At 46.8% G+C, this 13,076-nt stretch overlaps 4 protein-coding genes across 4 annotated transcripts; 2 read left to right on the plus strand and 2 right to left on the minus strand.

The window, feature by feature from the left end:
* Window positions 1-106: 106 nt before the first annotated feature.
* On the plus strand, window positions 107-1,678 carry E1B28_008530 (uncharacterized protein; the record flags this gene model as incomplete). Its single annotated transcript, XM_043153347.1, has 7 exons — window positions 107-220; window positions 273-845; window positions 897-962; window positions 1,018-1,152; window positions 1,200-1,321; window positions 1,374-1,578; window positions 1,634-1,678. 7 exons carry the CDS (start codon window positions 107-109, stop codon window positions 1,676-1,678), a joined length of 1,260 nt encoding a protein of 419 aa, XP_043008631.1.
* Window positions 1,679-1,849: 171 nt separating this feature from the next.
* Window positions 1,850-6,761, plus strand: E1B28_008531 (uncharacterized protein; the record flags this gene model as incomplete). Its single annotated transcript, XM_043153348.1, has 31 exons — window positions 1,850-1,966; window positions 2,145-2,239; window positions 2,290-2,322; window positions 2,367-2,558; window positions 2,620-2,709; window positions 2,764-3,181; window positions 3,230-3,295; window positions 3,348-3,419; window positions 3,476-3,556; window positions 3,605-3,651; window positions 3,704-3,722; window positions 3,780-3,826; window positions 3,884-3,936; window positions 4,004-4,269; window positions 4,331-4,351; window positions 4,405-4,497; window positions 4,552-4,692; window positions 4,761-4,926; window positions 4,990-5,104; window positions 5,160-5,212; window positions 5,271-5,383; window positions 5,443-5,469; window positions 5,518-5,591; window positions 5,641-5,649; window positions 5,722-5,792; window positions 5,846-5,872; window positions 5,932-5,947; window positions 5,999-6,253; window positions 6,303-6,361; window positions 6,421-6,489; window positions 6,544-6,761. 31 exons carry the CDS (start codon window positions 1,850-1,852, stop codon window positions 6,759-6,761), a joined length of 3,123 nt encoding a protein of 1,040 aa, XP_043008632.1.
* Window positions 6,762-6,786: 25 nt separating this feature from the next.
* E1B28_008532 (uncharacterized protein) lies at window positions 6,787-10,054 on the minus strand (the record flags this gene model as incomplete). The annotated part of the gene is made up of 15 exons (XM_043153349.1): window positions 6,787-7,242; window positions 7,301-7,581; window positions 7,638-7,740; window positions 7,796-7,861; window positions 7,915-7,998; window positions 8,049-8,138; window positions 8,199-8,245; window positions 8,302-8,506; window positions 8,559-8,797; window positions 8,858-9,043; window positions 9,101-9,233; window positions 9,296-9,403; window positions 9,458-9,588; window positions 9,644-9,683; window positions 9,743-10,054. The coding sequence occupies 15 exons, from the start codon at window positions 10,052-10,054 to the stop codon at window positions 6,787-6,789; spliced, it is 2,481 nt and encodes an 826-aa protein (XP_043008633.1).
* A 362-nt stretch (window positions 10,055-10,416) lies between these two features.
* Window positions 10,417-13,039, minus strand: E1B28_008533 (uncharacterized protein; the record flags this gene model as incomplete). Its single annotated transcript, XM_043153350.1, has 7 exons — window positions 10,417-10,442; window positions 10,497-10,745; window positions 10,803-10,862; window positions 10,918-10,983; window positions 11,038-11,466; window positions 11,520-11,718; window positions 11,774-13,039. The coding sequence occupies 7 exons, from the start codon at window positions 13,037-13,039 to the stop codon at window positions 10,417-10,419; spliced, it is 2,295 nt and encodes a 764-aa protein (XP_043008634.1).
* Window positions 13,040-13,076: the final 37 nt, after the last annotated feature.

Consider the following 13,076-nt stretch of genomic DNA (forward strand, 5'->3'; position numbering starts at 1 on the left):
CTTTAGCCTACATACATATCATCAATGGTCTGGGTCCAAGAAACAAGCGTGGGGATAATCCAAATCTGATTAGCTGGTCCCGTATCTTTCCTGATCTCTAACCATCATGTCTCTCTCCAACAAACTTGCCATAACCGACCTCGATCTGAAAGGCAAGCGTGTTTTGATTCGTGTCGACTTTAATGTGCCGCTCTCGGATGAAAAAATCACCAACCCAGCTGTTCGTGTTGTCTCCTTTTCTCTCTCTCTTGTGAATTAACTGTGATCGACAGCGTATCGTAGCTGCTTTGCCTACGATCAAGTACGCTCTTGACAATGGTGCCAACGCTGTCATTCTCATGTCGCATCTCGGTCGTCCCGACGGCAAAGTCATCGAGAAATATTCCCTCAAACCCGTCGCTACCGAACTGGGAAAACAACTCGGCAAATCCGTCACTTTCCTCAACGACTGTGTAGGACCTGAAGTCGAAAAAGCCGTCAACTCAGCTTCCAAGGGGGCTGTGATTCTCCTTGAAAACCTTCGTTTTCACATTGAAGAGGAAGGCTCGGTCAAGAATAAGGATGGTACAAAGACCAAAGCTGATCCCGCCAAGGTTCGCGAATTCAGAGAAGGGTTAACAAAGCTGGGTGATGTGTATGTGAATGATGCGTTCGGTACTGCCCATCGTGCCCATTCGAGTATGGTTGGAGTCAAGTTACCGCAGAGGGCGGCCGGATTCCTTGTCAAGAAGGAACTCGAGTTTTTTGCGAAGGCTTTGGAGAGCCCCGATCGACCTTTCCTCGCTATTCTGGGTGGTGCTAAGGTGTCAGATAAGATTCAGTTGATTGAAAACATGTTGGACAAGGTACTTCCCAGTCTTTTGTAATTGGCTACACAATAATGGAACGGCGTTTAGGTCAACTCATTGATTATTTGTGGAGGAATGGCGTTTACATTCAAGAAAACACTGGAGAACGTTTCCGTAAGTCGCGTTTCCTTCCATGACTGCGTTGTGGATTCATTTCCTACCTCCCAAGATCGGCAACTCTCTGTTCGACGAGCCGGGATCTGAAAAGGTCGCAGGACTAGTGGAAAAAGCGAAAAAGAACAACGTCAAGATGGTGTTCCCGGTGGATTACGTCACCGCCGACAAGTTTGATAAAAACGCAAAAGTGCGATTATTCACTTATCTTCAGCTTTCCCGGCTAACCGCGTCTAGACCGGTACGGCAACGGACTCTGAAGGAATTCCCGAAGGTTGGATGGGTCTGGATGCAGGACATAAGAGTCGCGAGTTGTACAAACAGACCGTTCTCGAAGCCAAAACAATTCTATGGAACGGGTAAGCTGCCTTTATCTAAGGAATTTTTACCATCTTTGAACGATCTTACTAGTCCTCCCGGAGTCTTCGAATTCCCTGCATTTGCTGCAGGATCAAAGGCACTTTTGGATGCCAATGTTGAAGCTGCACAAAAGGGCGCGGTGGTGATTGTTGGAGGTGGGGACACTGCAACATTGGTTGCAGAGCACCATGCGGAAGGTAAGCTTAGCCACGTTAGTACCGGTGGTGGTGCTAGTTTGGAACTCCTTGAAGGAAAGGTGATTGTTCTTATGCGACGAGTGTTTGGTTTGTTATTGATTTCAAATCCCATAGGTTCTCCCTGGCGTTGCCGAGTTGAGTGAGAAGAACAAATTATAATCCGATCTGAAAGGAAGGAATTCTATTTGTGTAATTGGACAGAAAAAGTAGAGACTAGGTATAACTGTACAGTAACGATGAGTGCGCAGGCTAATCATGTGTATAAACAAGCGCTTCCTCACAGTTCCTCACTTTCTCTCAGGACTCACATGGTCATAACTTACAAAGTCGATGTCTTCCAAACGCAAAGCTAGTAAACTCGGAGAGCAAACTCGAGAAAAGAGAATTCGGAAATTCATGCCTGCGGAAACTCCTCAAGACTCGGAGTGGCCTGAATATTTTCATCTAGTATGTCTATCACTATTACCTGAAGTTCGAGTTTTCTGTCGCTAAGTGGTCGTAAGTTATTCAAGGTAAGTAGGACGGACAGGAACCTATCATCAACTATCTGACAAGTATTGTACTAGGTTTTTAAGGTTGGGGTACTCGCACTCAATCTCTATCGGAATAAAAACGATTACTTCAGGCATTAAATACCGTCCTTGCATTCGTCACTTCGAGAAGGCAACTCGCCACTTCCTTTCACACCATACGTTCGTCTGTAGAGAACATCACTAAAGAGTAAGTGTCGCAATGTAATGATCAGAACTACAGTCACGACCTCCTCGTAGGCCAATTGACATTAGTAAAATTGCAGAGCTGAAGTACGTCAAATGGTCTGCATTCCTCCAAGATACTCATGTCGCAGAGCGCTTCTTCCCGATATCATACGTTTCGCATATGTTCCAAGTTCTTCCATCCGCGTCAACCTCCCTTCAGCTCACAATGAACCTGATTTCTCCTCTGAATGTCTAAAACGTGCAACGTCAGTTGCAGATGAGGATGAGAATGTGCTGACTTTAGAATTCGCTGAATTCTGGGGAGGTGGTCAAACGAAACAGTACGCGAACCTTCACGTTTTTTAGAATATCGGCAGCATTCCTATACACACGTCGCTTCAGATCTTCTACTCTCGCCCAATCACGAACACCTGCAGCTACCAAGAAGCTTGTCGAAAGGCGCAATGAAAGATTCATGAAAGCCGTCGAAGAGTGAGCATTCGAGGATCGTGGAGAGCGTTTTTCCTGAGACGGTTTTTCATGCAGATTGATATCAGCCGCATCTCCTTCAGAGGATCCCGTTTCGCTACTAAAAACGGCTGCAAGAGAACATATCCCCGTCCAACCTGGAGCCCTGGCTCAATCATCTTCGTCCATGCTAGAGGATTCGATCCATATCGCCATTCCTGAACCAGAACATAGACCATCCGTGGATGAAATCGTAGAGGAGATCAAGAACCAAGTTTGGTTCAAAAACCAAATCATCGAGCAACGGACTGTCGAGCCAAAACAGGGGAACCTCCGTGAAATCGAGTTATCGGACAACATCCGACAAGCACTTGAAAGCTCGCGAGGGATTAGTTCGTTGTACAGTCATCAAGTGTCTTCTATTGAAGCTCTTTCTCGAGGTCGACATGTGATCGTATCTACCAGTACGGCTTCAGGAAAGACGGTCATCTACCAAGTACGCCCTGCTTGAAAACACATGCACATCTGAACCAACTCTCTACAGGCTCCCTTGTTACAGTTCTTAGAAGACGATCCTTCGTCTACCGCGATATTCGTATATCCCACTAAAGTAAGAATACGCGACCGGGAAGTGCTTTTATTCATTTCTTCCATTTGAAAAGGCTTTGGCACAGGATCAAAAGGCCTCTTTGGAGAACCTTTTGAGTGCATGTCCAGGGCTTGAACATATCCAGGTCAACCCAGGGAACCCTTTTTCCATCTTGATTGGTGCTCACTTCAAGTTACTTAGGTCGCCACTTATGATGGTGACACACCAACTGAGAACCGGCGAAAGATACGAGAAACGGCTTCGGTTATCTTTACTAATTTTGTTAGTCCCGTTTGGCTATTTTCTTAGAGTCCCCTTTGACTCCTCCAGGATATGATACATGCCGCGATTCTTCCTTACGAAGAATACTGGAGAAGGTGATTGATGAAAAATACCTCAGATATCGAAACTGAACTTTGATTATCCAAGATTTCTGAAATCTCTCAACGTAAACTACATCTCCCTAATTTCACACGTTTCACTCATTGTTTTTTTTTGTCATCAGCTCTTCGTCGTGGACGAGTTGCATTACTACTCTGGAACCTTGGGAAGGTGAGAGTAGAGAAAATGAAACTAGACATACCTCCGTCGTTTTAACATTTTCCACAGCCACATAGCCATGATCACGAGACGCTTTCGACGTCTATGCGCTGCAGTTGGAAGTATGTCGATTTTATATAGCGGCCCTTATCTTCTCCCTTTGTTTCTCATGATACCGTGTCATCATAGACAGGCGAGTCAAATTTGTCTCCTGTAGCGCCACAATCGCGAACCCCAAACGACACATGGAGACGATCTTCGGCGTCGAACCTGAGGAAGTTGAAGCTGTTGTTGAAGATGGTGCGCCGAGTGGTGCGAAGAAACTCATCATCTGGAGACCCCCCTATGTCGATGAGATGGAGACTGCGATGGGAAGGGTTGGTGCATTACAGGAGGCTACGGGGTTGATGAGGTTTTTGATGAAGAGAGGGTTGAGGGTTATTTTGTTTTGTAAGGTCAGTGGAGTTGCCTTGTTCTAGATTCAAGCTACTGAGACTTGTTTTCGTTCTAACAAAGCATCGGAAAGTTTGTGAGCTGGTGAGTTCTGTCCGAGTCATTACACCCAGCGGATCCTTCACATTTTTTCGCAGGTGATGAAAACTCTCCGCACAGAGTTGACTGCCGAAGGAAGACATGATATCCTGGAACGAGTTCAGGCATACCGGGGAGGTTATAGCATTCAGGTCGGCGAGAACTGATTGACTCCGATACTCCACCTGAACACCATTTCTCTCTAGGACCGACGAAAAATAGAGCACGACGCGTTTACAGGCCAACTTGTTGGTATCGTTGCCACGAACGCTTTAGAACTCGGAGTTGATATCGGGGTTCTCGATGCGGTTTTGATGCTTGGGTTTCCTATTACTCTTGCTAGTTTCGTAGGTATCGTTACACTCTCCCTCCTTCCCAATGTACTCATTGAACCGCACTTCGACACACTATCTAGAAACAACAAGCAGGTAGAGCAGGACGAAGGCGGAAAGATTCGCTTGTGGTTTTCGTTGCTCAGAATTTACCTGTGGATCAATATTACGCTGAGAATCCTGGGGAGTTGCTGGATGGGCAAACGGATGATTTAGTCATTGATCTGGAGAGTGAAGAGATTTTGGAAGGTACGTTGCTGGTAGCGGTTATTTTCGGCTATGCTTTTGTTGACACTATCCACCTGGCCCCAGCTCACCTACAATGCGCTGCGTACGAAATGCCCATTTCACTCGAAGACGAGCGGTATTTCGGTCCGTTGATGCGGGAGATATGTGAAAGTAAGCTTGTTAAAGACAACGATAACTGGTAAATTCGCCGCTTGCTTGCCTTTTGATCTTTTTAATGTCTTCTCGAATGCTAGGTATCACACTCATCCGAGATGTTTGCCTTCACCGTCCAAGTTGGTCTCAATTCGTATGTGATCGGTGCTTCATTCCCCTCTGTTCGCGATTTCTCAAGTCCCTTTTCGCAGGGGGTACCATGGAAGTCAAATACGTTTTGGTAGACGTTACGAGCACAACGCGAAAGATTTTAGAAGAAATAGAGATCTCTCGTGCATTGTTTGAGGTTTACGAAGGTGGAGTTGTATGTTATTGTCCATCTTACCCCCGGTCATACCTTGACACGGACATGTCCTCGTATAGTTTCTCCATCAAGGGAAAACTTTCATTGTACGTCCCGATCTCTTCTGCTGTAAGGAAACGCCCATTGTCCCATAGGTTAAAGAGATCAGTCACGATTCGAGGATTGCTAGTTTGATGCAAGCGGATGTGAATTGGATTACCACTCCCAGGTAATCTCCCCCTCTTGTTCCTCTGACTCGGTCCTGACAATCTTTGTAGGGACTTTACGTGAGTAAACGCATGGCTAACTAACTATTAGCAGAGAAATATTTAACAAGAGTTATCTTTACTTTTTTCCAGCGATGTTAATGCACTTCAAACATCTCGTATTCGGGAAATACGAGGTTCTCCCCATCGTGCTTATTACGGCAGTAAGTTGGGCTGTTTTCTGTTAAATTCACTTATTGTATGACGTGCTGTGCAGAGATTGAAGTTCGGTGTCAAGTATTTGGTTTGTACACCGGCTTTTCCTTCAAGGAGTTTCCATATATTGAAACTCTCGTGCTTTAGGTTTCTACAAAATGCGGTAATGTCCATCCCCATGTCGCCCTTAGTCCTCTCTGACATGTCGGAGTAGCGGCACCGTAGTCCTCGATGTCATAGACCTAGAAAACGATCCATGGGAACAGACCACAACAGGTCTCTGGCTCGATGTTCCGGACAACGTGTTATTTCTACTTCGTGAAAAACTGATTAAACCTGCTTCCGCGATTCACTCGGCATCGCATGCTTTGCTCAATCAGTTTGCCTTATCGCAGGATTTGAGAACGGAGTGTAAGGCGAAAGAGAAAGAGTATTTGAAGAAGGAGTCGAGAAGGAAACGGCCTGCTAGGTACGATATTACTGGATGGCTATATTTGCTGAGCAGATTTTCCTTCTAGGGTCATGATATACGATACTGTTGGGCACTCTGGGATTGCTGCGAAAGCTTTTGATCATGGTGGGTCATAGTTCTGACTGCAAGTCATCGCCCCTTCTAAGGAATATGCTCATCTGTAGTGAACAACTTGCTCAATAAGGCGCGAAATGCAATCGAGACCTGTGGCTGTTCCGAAGGGTGCACGAAATGTACTTTCTTTTACGCGAACGTCGTCGTTTCCTGGTTCTTACTTCTCCCGCTAGGCGTTCTAAGTCCCGGTTGCAGGGAAGCAAACAAAGTCAACTCAAAAGCCGGTGCTCTGGCTGTTCTGAAAGGTATCTTGAATGTGTACATCGATCCAGACACTATTCCTTTTGAAACCGACGAGAGAGCGCTGGGTGGCCACGATTCGATTGTCTATGCTTCTCCAGTTCATTCGAGAGCGAACATTTCGATAGAGTCGGAATCGACTACTACGTAAAAAAAGCTAATATAACCGCCCCTGTCTATGAAAGTGGATCAAAATCCCCCCAATCATTCTTGGATGGTTTATTAGGCATTGAATCCCAAGCTTTAGGTGGAGAGGGGGCAAGCATTCCGCCCATGGGTATCATGGGAGGGAGAGGGGGACTCGAGGTAGTTGGCGTCAAGGGTGTTGTGCGTTGCAACGATAGCATGCCGGCCATGGGTGCAGTAGAAGAGGTCGATGGAGCTGACAGTGGTTGAGTCATCTTGACTTGGGGCGACGATGGAGAAAGGGAACCGGAGAAGGATGGGTTCGCGCGTAACGGAAGATCGGGAGTTAGGGGCGAAAAGTTTGTTTGGGATCGTTGCGCTGGCGAGAAGTTGGACGGTGGCGAAGATATGAATGAGCGTGAGGAGATTTGTGGGGTCGACACTGGGGATAAGGACTTAGTAGACCGTGGTCCAGCTGCAGGTAATGTCGGGGTGTTGTTGGAGAACTGTGGGTGGGGGGAATGAGCAGGGCTTGATGAAAGTTCAGAGTGAAGTTATGCTTACCTCGTTAAAAATGCTACCCCATACATCGTCCTCCCACGAGGGTGTTCCGCCGGTAGCACCGTTCTGCTGTGGAAGTCCTGGAGTAGAAACTTTGCCAACCAAACTCTCAAAGTCAACTGTTCCGGCAAATGAGGCCACATTTACTCCACCATCGTTGACAGTAGCAGACCGATCTTCCAGTCGTTGTGAATCTCGCAAAAGCTGGATATGCTCTTTCTCTACACGTTCGCCCAACTTCTTTATGACCGACATGAAGCGCTGGAATTGATCTAGATTCAGTACTGTTAGAAGAAGGCCTTGAGCATGTAAAAAAGCAAGCAGAGGACAAGAAACATACGAGGCCCTATGGACATCGCCCATAGTTGAGGTAAAACAAGATTTGCAACAGCCTCTCGGTCAACCTTGAACCCCATGGCTTCATGAACCGATAACGTTGCCATCTTACAGAAAAACAAAACATTACAACTCATCCTTGCCATATTATACAATTCTTACCATGACAGCTGGTTCTTTCGTTCGGATGTTGGAAAGGAGCGGTACCAACTTTTGTGTAAGGTTTGACTGTGAAAGAGAGTTCAGTAAAATCGACCTATATTGAAGGAATCCGCGTAAACCTGATCCAGAGTTTTCACCATACTCAAGAATGTCACCAACGTCGCAATCTTCACGCTCAATATTCGAGTTTTCGTGCAAACACGCTGTGCGAAGTCAGCCGACTTCTGAATGATGAGGCGAGCAGCAACCTTACAGCGACTCGAGGGAAGAGAACTCCCTGCACTTCAGCGTAATCCACAGTCTCGCATAAGTCGGGAACCATTTTCAAGGCCGTCTCTTGAACCTCTCGAAGGTCTTAGCGAAACATCTCCCTCTGGAGAGCGGGCGACAAAGAGGAGCTTACAACAGCATGTTCCGACTCGAGAGCATGATATACCAAGGGGAGAACCTCTGACAGGAATGATTTAGCCATTGCGCAGATATTCAATGAAGTCATTGATATTTACCCGTTTTGAAGACAGTCTTGTCTGTTTTCGTCTGCAGCATAGGGAGGTTTTCCAACAAAGTCAACATGTTATTCGGTGGTTCTTTAATTCCAAACAGAGGTTTAAGACTTGGGAGCACCATAGTGGCAAATTGTGCTGAAGATAGAGAAGAGGAGATGTTAAAGACATTCGGAAGGATGTATGGGAGGAGATGTGTATCCTTCATCTGTCGGCAATGTATTGAGTTCCGACTTGAGGTCTCTCTAGTTGATGATTACCTCTTCTAGTAGCGAAGGGAGGATTTTCCTGGTCTTCAGTCCATCAGAGAATTTATCAAGAACCCTCGTCAACCCTTTCATAAAGGAGACCTTCTCTTCTCTAGTCTTAGCGGTAAAGGTGGTTCTATCCAAGAAGTTCAATGTTGATATAGGTAAGGATGAGAAGAAGGGTAAAGACGGAAGGGTTGATGGAGTCGGGCGGCCGGAAGGATGTCTTGTTATCAGGCTTCGCAGTAAAGCTGAAGAGGGACACGGAAGCCTTCAGTAGAGTATCTTGACGAGAAGCAGATAAAATTGACCTTGCAAGTCTCGATCTAGCCTTTCCAATCCTGGCGCAGGTCGCCCAGCATTGTCTCGAAGCCCCGAGAGGCTTCCGTGGGTTTTGAACGGTGGACTCCCTTTACAATGCACCGCGTAGATCACACAGCCCAGGGAGTACAGGTCCGAGGACGTATTCAAAACTTCATCAAGGGCATATTCGGGGGCTAATAGACGGGAAATACTATTGAGTACAACGGCAGTGGAAATTGGAGACAGCGTACCCATGTAATCGAAGTACCTCTGGATATAACTAGGAACTCTACCATCGAACGTAGGAAACTCCCATCGCGTCGCAGACCCGTTTGGCTGTAAAAGTGGTATGGTCAACCCCAAACCGGCGATCTTCCAATCCCCCTAAAGAAAGAAGGCAATCGTTAAACCAAGAATGCAGTTCAAAATTGACAATTTGGACGTGCTGATTGGTTTATTATGATGCTTTCCGGGCACAGATTCGAATGTATCAATTGAGCCGACGAGTGGAGGAAAGAGAGCCCTTTACAGACTTGGAGAATGCCTTTCTGGATCTGCGAGAAATGAAGTTAGATCTAGGATTTACTGGGTGTATTTGACATCTTGACCTCCACTTCGTCAAGTTCAACCAGTGAAGCTGATTTGCCTGCTCCTGGTATGCAGAGTTCCAGCGACGCGATGATTGGCTCGGTAGCAAATATCAATTCGTTTCGTGTCTCTTCCAAAGGTTCGACCATCTCTAAAACGAATTTAGTAGTTTAGCATCTACACGACGACTTGGAAGCTTCGCTGACCCAGAATCGACGGATGTCGCAGTCGACTTAGCGCAGATGCCTACGTGACGGTGGTCTCTGAGGAAAAAAGTCCAGCCCCTTCAGAATATGGACACTCACCTCGCCTTTCAAAACTTCCAATGTCCTTTCCTTCGCTGCTGGCCCCAATCGCTCCATATCTGGGCCACGTTTGTCGAAGGTCCATACTGATACACGTTTATTTGTCACTTTATGTGTTGCGCTCTGAATTTTCCATAGTCCAATAACCACACTGGAGCTGAACGATGATCCGAACGAGCTGGTACCGGACACGGGGTTCTGGGGGCCGGGAGTCGAAGATCTACTTCCAGGACTAGGTGATGGACCACCTCCAATATTGTATGACTGAGAGATAGCACTGCGAGCAAAGAATGAAGTCGCTGCAGCAAACATGGTTGACACCAGAAATGGATAGTAAGCACATGTGCTACATCATTATACGCGAAATATTAATACTGTAAACTTTCGCCGCCCCTCGCGCAATCTGAACGTAAGAAGAATATTGGTCGCGCCGCATTATGTTTACATCTACAAGGTATCTCAAAAACAACCAAACTGAACCTGACACAAACCCAGCCACCCCAACAGACCCCCGAGAGCCCGATATTGTTCCTGTTGAAGTCAGCACAAAAAAGGGCACAAAATAATAAAGAGAATTATGTAATCAGTCAAAAGCGTAAGAAAACAACTTATCCTTTCTTACTGATCCTCTAACGAGGAAACAAACCGAGTGTCAAGCCGAGGCGATGTTTTCTTTAATCCACACGCGGCCGTTTTGACCCTGGAGGTCGGTAAGATATGTGCAAGGCCTGACGGTTAGACGGATGCGACATACCAGGGCTATCCAGGGGCAGAGATACATCATCGATACCCTCAGCCTCAACCTCGTCAATCGACCTTTTCGAACTTTTGCTTGCGAGGGTGCTGGTGCTCTCTCCGACGACTAATTCCTCCTCTGCTCCTTCTTCGAAGGTTGTGTCAAGGCCTCCGTCATCTTCAAATGTATCATCCCAGTCATCAGTATTTCCGGCATAGGATTCCTCGTCATTCCCACGTTCAGCATGAATTTCGTCTGAGTTGATTTCTGTTCCTGTATTATGAACATGGCGGACGCTATGAGGCGTAGGCTGGATGCACAAACCTTCAACTTCGGCGGCATGGCCATTGATTGCGTGGGTCAAGTGTGTTTCTCCGTCCAGATCTGAAGAACAGGAGATAAGCATCCACATACTATCTAAGACTTATTAAGAACACACCTAACCCCTCAGGAAGAGGCTCTGGATGTTCGGCGTTGAGTTGGCTTGTATTCTCAGCTTCAGCATCTGATGAGGAATTCGTGATTAGCGTTCATACCCAGACGAAGTAAAACCTCTCACTGTCAGCATAGTCTTGGCCATTGTGCGTTGTTTCGTCGTATGCTTCTTCTTCATTCGCAGACAAGATGCTGCTAACAGCCGTGGTAGTCCCTACTTCCAAGGAATTTGTGGCGACAGTGTCTGAATTCCGCTCATCAATCTCTTCGTGACCTTGTGCAGCCGAATCATCTTCTTTCTCTCTTGCTTCGGTTTCCGCATCATCTTCTAGAGGTTCCTCGGCGGCCACAGTATCAGAACTCGCCTCATGAGAGGTTTCGTTTTCGTTTTCGTTTTCATCATCTTGTTCCTGTTGTTCAAAGTTTGCATCGTATCCATGCTCCAATTCTTCACCGGAATTTTCTACGCGTGTCAGCTCTTCTGTATAAGTTTCTTCTATACCTTCCGTCTCAGGGTGGGTAGTTGCGGTTTGTTCCTCGACAGCGCCATGGCCTGACGAGGAGTAAATCAGAAACGCTCAGCGAAAGAATGAAACGAACACAAACCTTCGACTTGTTCTGTTGGTTCTTCGTGATCATCCGCCGCGAGGTCGAGACGGTATATTTGATCCTGTAATTGACGATATCGTACGATGAACCGTGGAGAGGCAGTCTGAAGTCGAAGTCGAAGAGGTCCCGGAAGGCTAGAACCCTCATGCAGTTGATGAAGATCATACAGGCTCGTATCGCGGGAAAAGATATTGTCCTAAAAGAGAGAAGTGATTAGCGATGCCCTATATTGAATGTGGGGCGCTCCTTACCTCAGATATCACAAGTTGGAGGTCGAATGCGTCAATCATAAGTTCCGAGAGTGAAAGATCGAACAAGCCATCCATGGATTCATTCTGACGTAGGGCATCGAAAAGTGCAGACAAAGGTTCATAGTAGAGGGAAGGGTTGTTTTCCAAAATCAGCTTGTAAGAGTGCCCAGCAGCACTTGAACTTTCGGGATGATTAGGTTGGCTGAATAGGCACACCTCTGGATGATCTACGTGGGCAAAGAACAGAAGGACTCCAGGGGGAGGGTCAAGTGCTGCTCCTTCTGATAATTCCAGGGAGCCTTTGTTAGTCATTTGAGCGATGGGCTCGTTATGATTAACCGCATCATCGACTTGCAAAGACTCGGTTTCAGGATTATGATCATGCTGAGTCAGAGTTGCGCCCGTTCCCTCCGGGTCTTCAGGTTCCTCCTGAGGATAATCGTCCACAGTTGCCTCTTCACTTAAAGGGGCTTCATGCGTATGACTTCCCGCGCCAGAGAATTCATCGTCGTGGTCCGGTGCGGATTCCGCGTGAACCTGAAATGATTCGACAGCAGGTGGCTCGAATCGACTCGTACTAGACAGGTCATTATCACCTTCCGCACTTTGCTCAGGCTGAATAATATTGCCGGCAAGTTCTGCTTGGACCTGTACTTCGGAAAGGTCTGTGGTTGATACAGCGGCAGATTTATTCGCGGACAAAGATCCTCCGGCTTCTTCGACCGTAGGGGCTTCAAAAGACTCGGAAGGCGGTAATGCATGAGTCAAGGTTTCTGGCTGAATGGTGGGAGAGTTATCGTAATTGTCCCCAAGCTCGATACTATTACCACCGGCATTAATCGAGTCGTTGGACGTAAGGTGGGTTTCTTGTTGGCGTAAAACTTGTTCTTGAGAGGGAAAAGAAGACGTTGTAGGATCTGCGGACGCATAAAAGTCTGACATAATGCCAGCAGTGGGATGGGATACATCATGCACAATGATGTCGTCTTCCTCAACATCACCGACAGGATAATCAAGTCCACCATCTTCATCAACCATTTCATACTCAGGATTCTGTGCAGTTTCGGTTTGGTTTTCTTCCATGTCTATCTCGACGTCCTCGAATTCGGTAGAACTGCTGTGTGTTTCACCGTGTAACTGATGACCATCGTCTTCCATGGGTGCTTCTTCCTGGAGCCAAATCTCGTGAGATGCATGCATTTGGATGTCACCGTCGTTGTGGTAGTCCATCATCTGTGCGTCGAAAGGTTCCATGACCGTCGCCATTTTTGCGTGAGGGTAGGACGGAAAAAGCGAAGTCACG

This window comes from Marasmius oreades, chromosome 5 (genome assembly GCF_018924745.1).
Source record: "Marasmius oreades isolate 03SP1 chromosome 5, whole genome shotgun sequence".
Lineage (NCBI taxonomy): Eukaryota > Fungi > Basidiomycota > Agaricomycetes > Agaricales > Marasmiaceae > Marasmius > Marasmius oreades.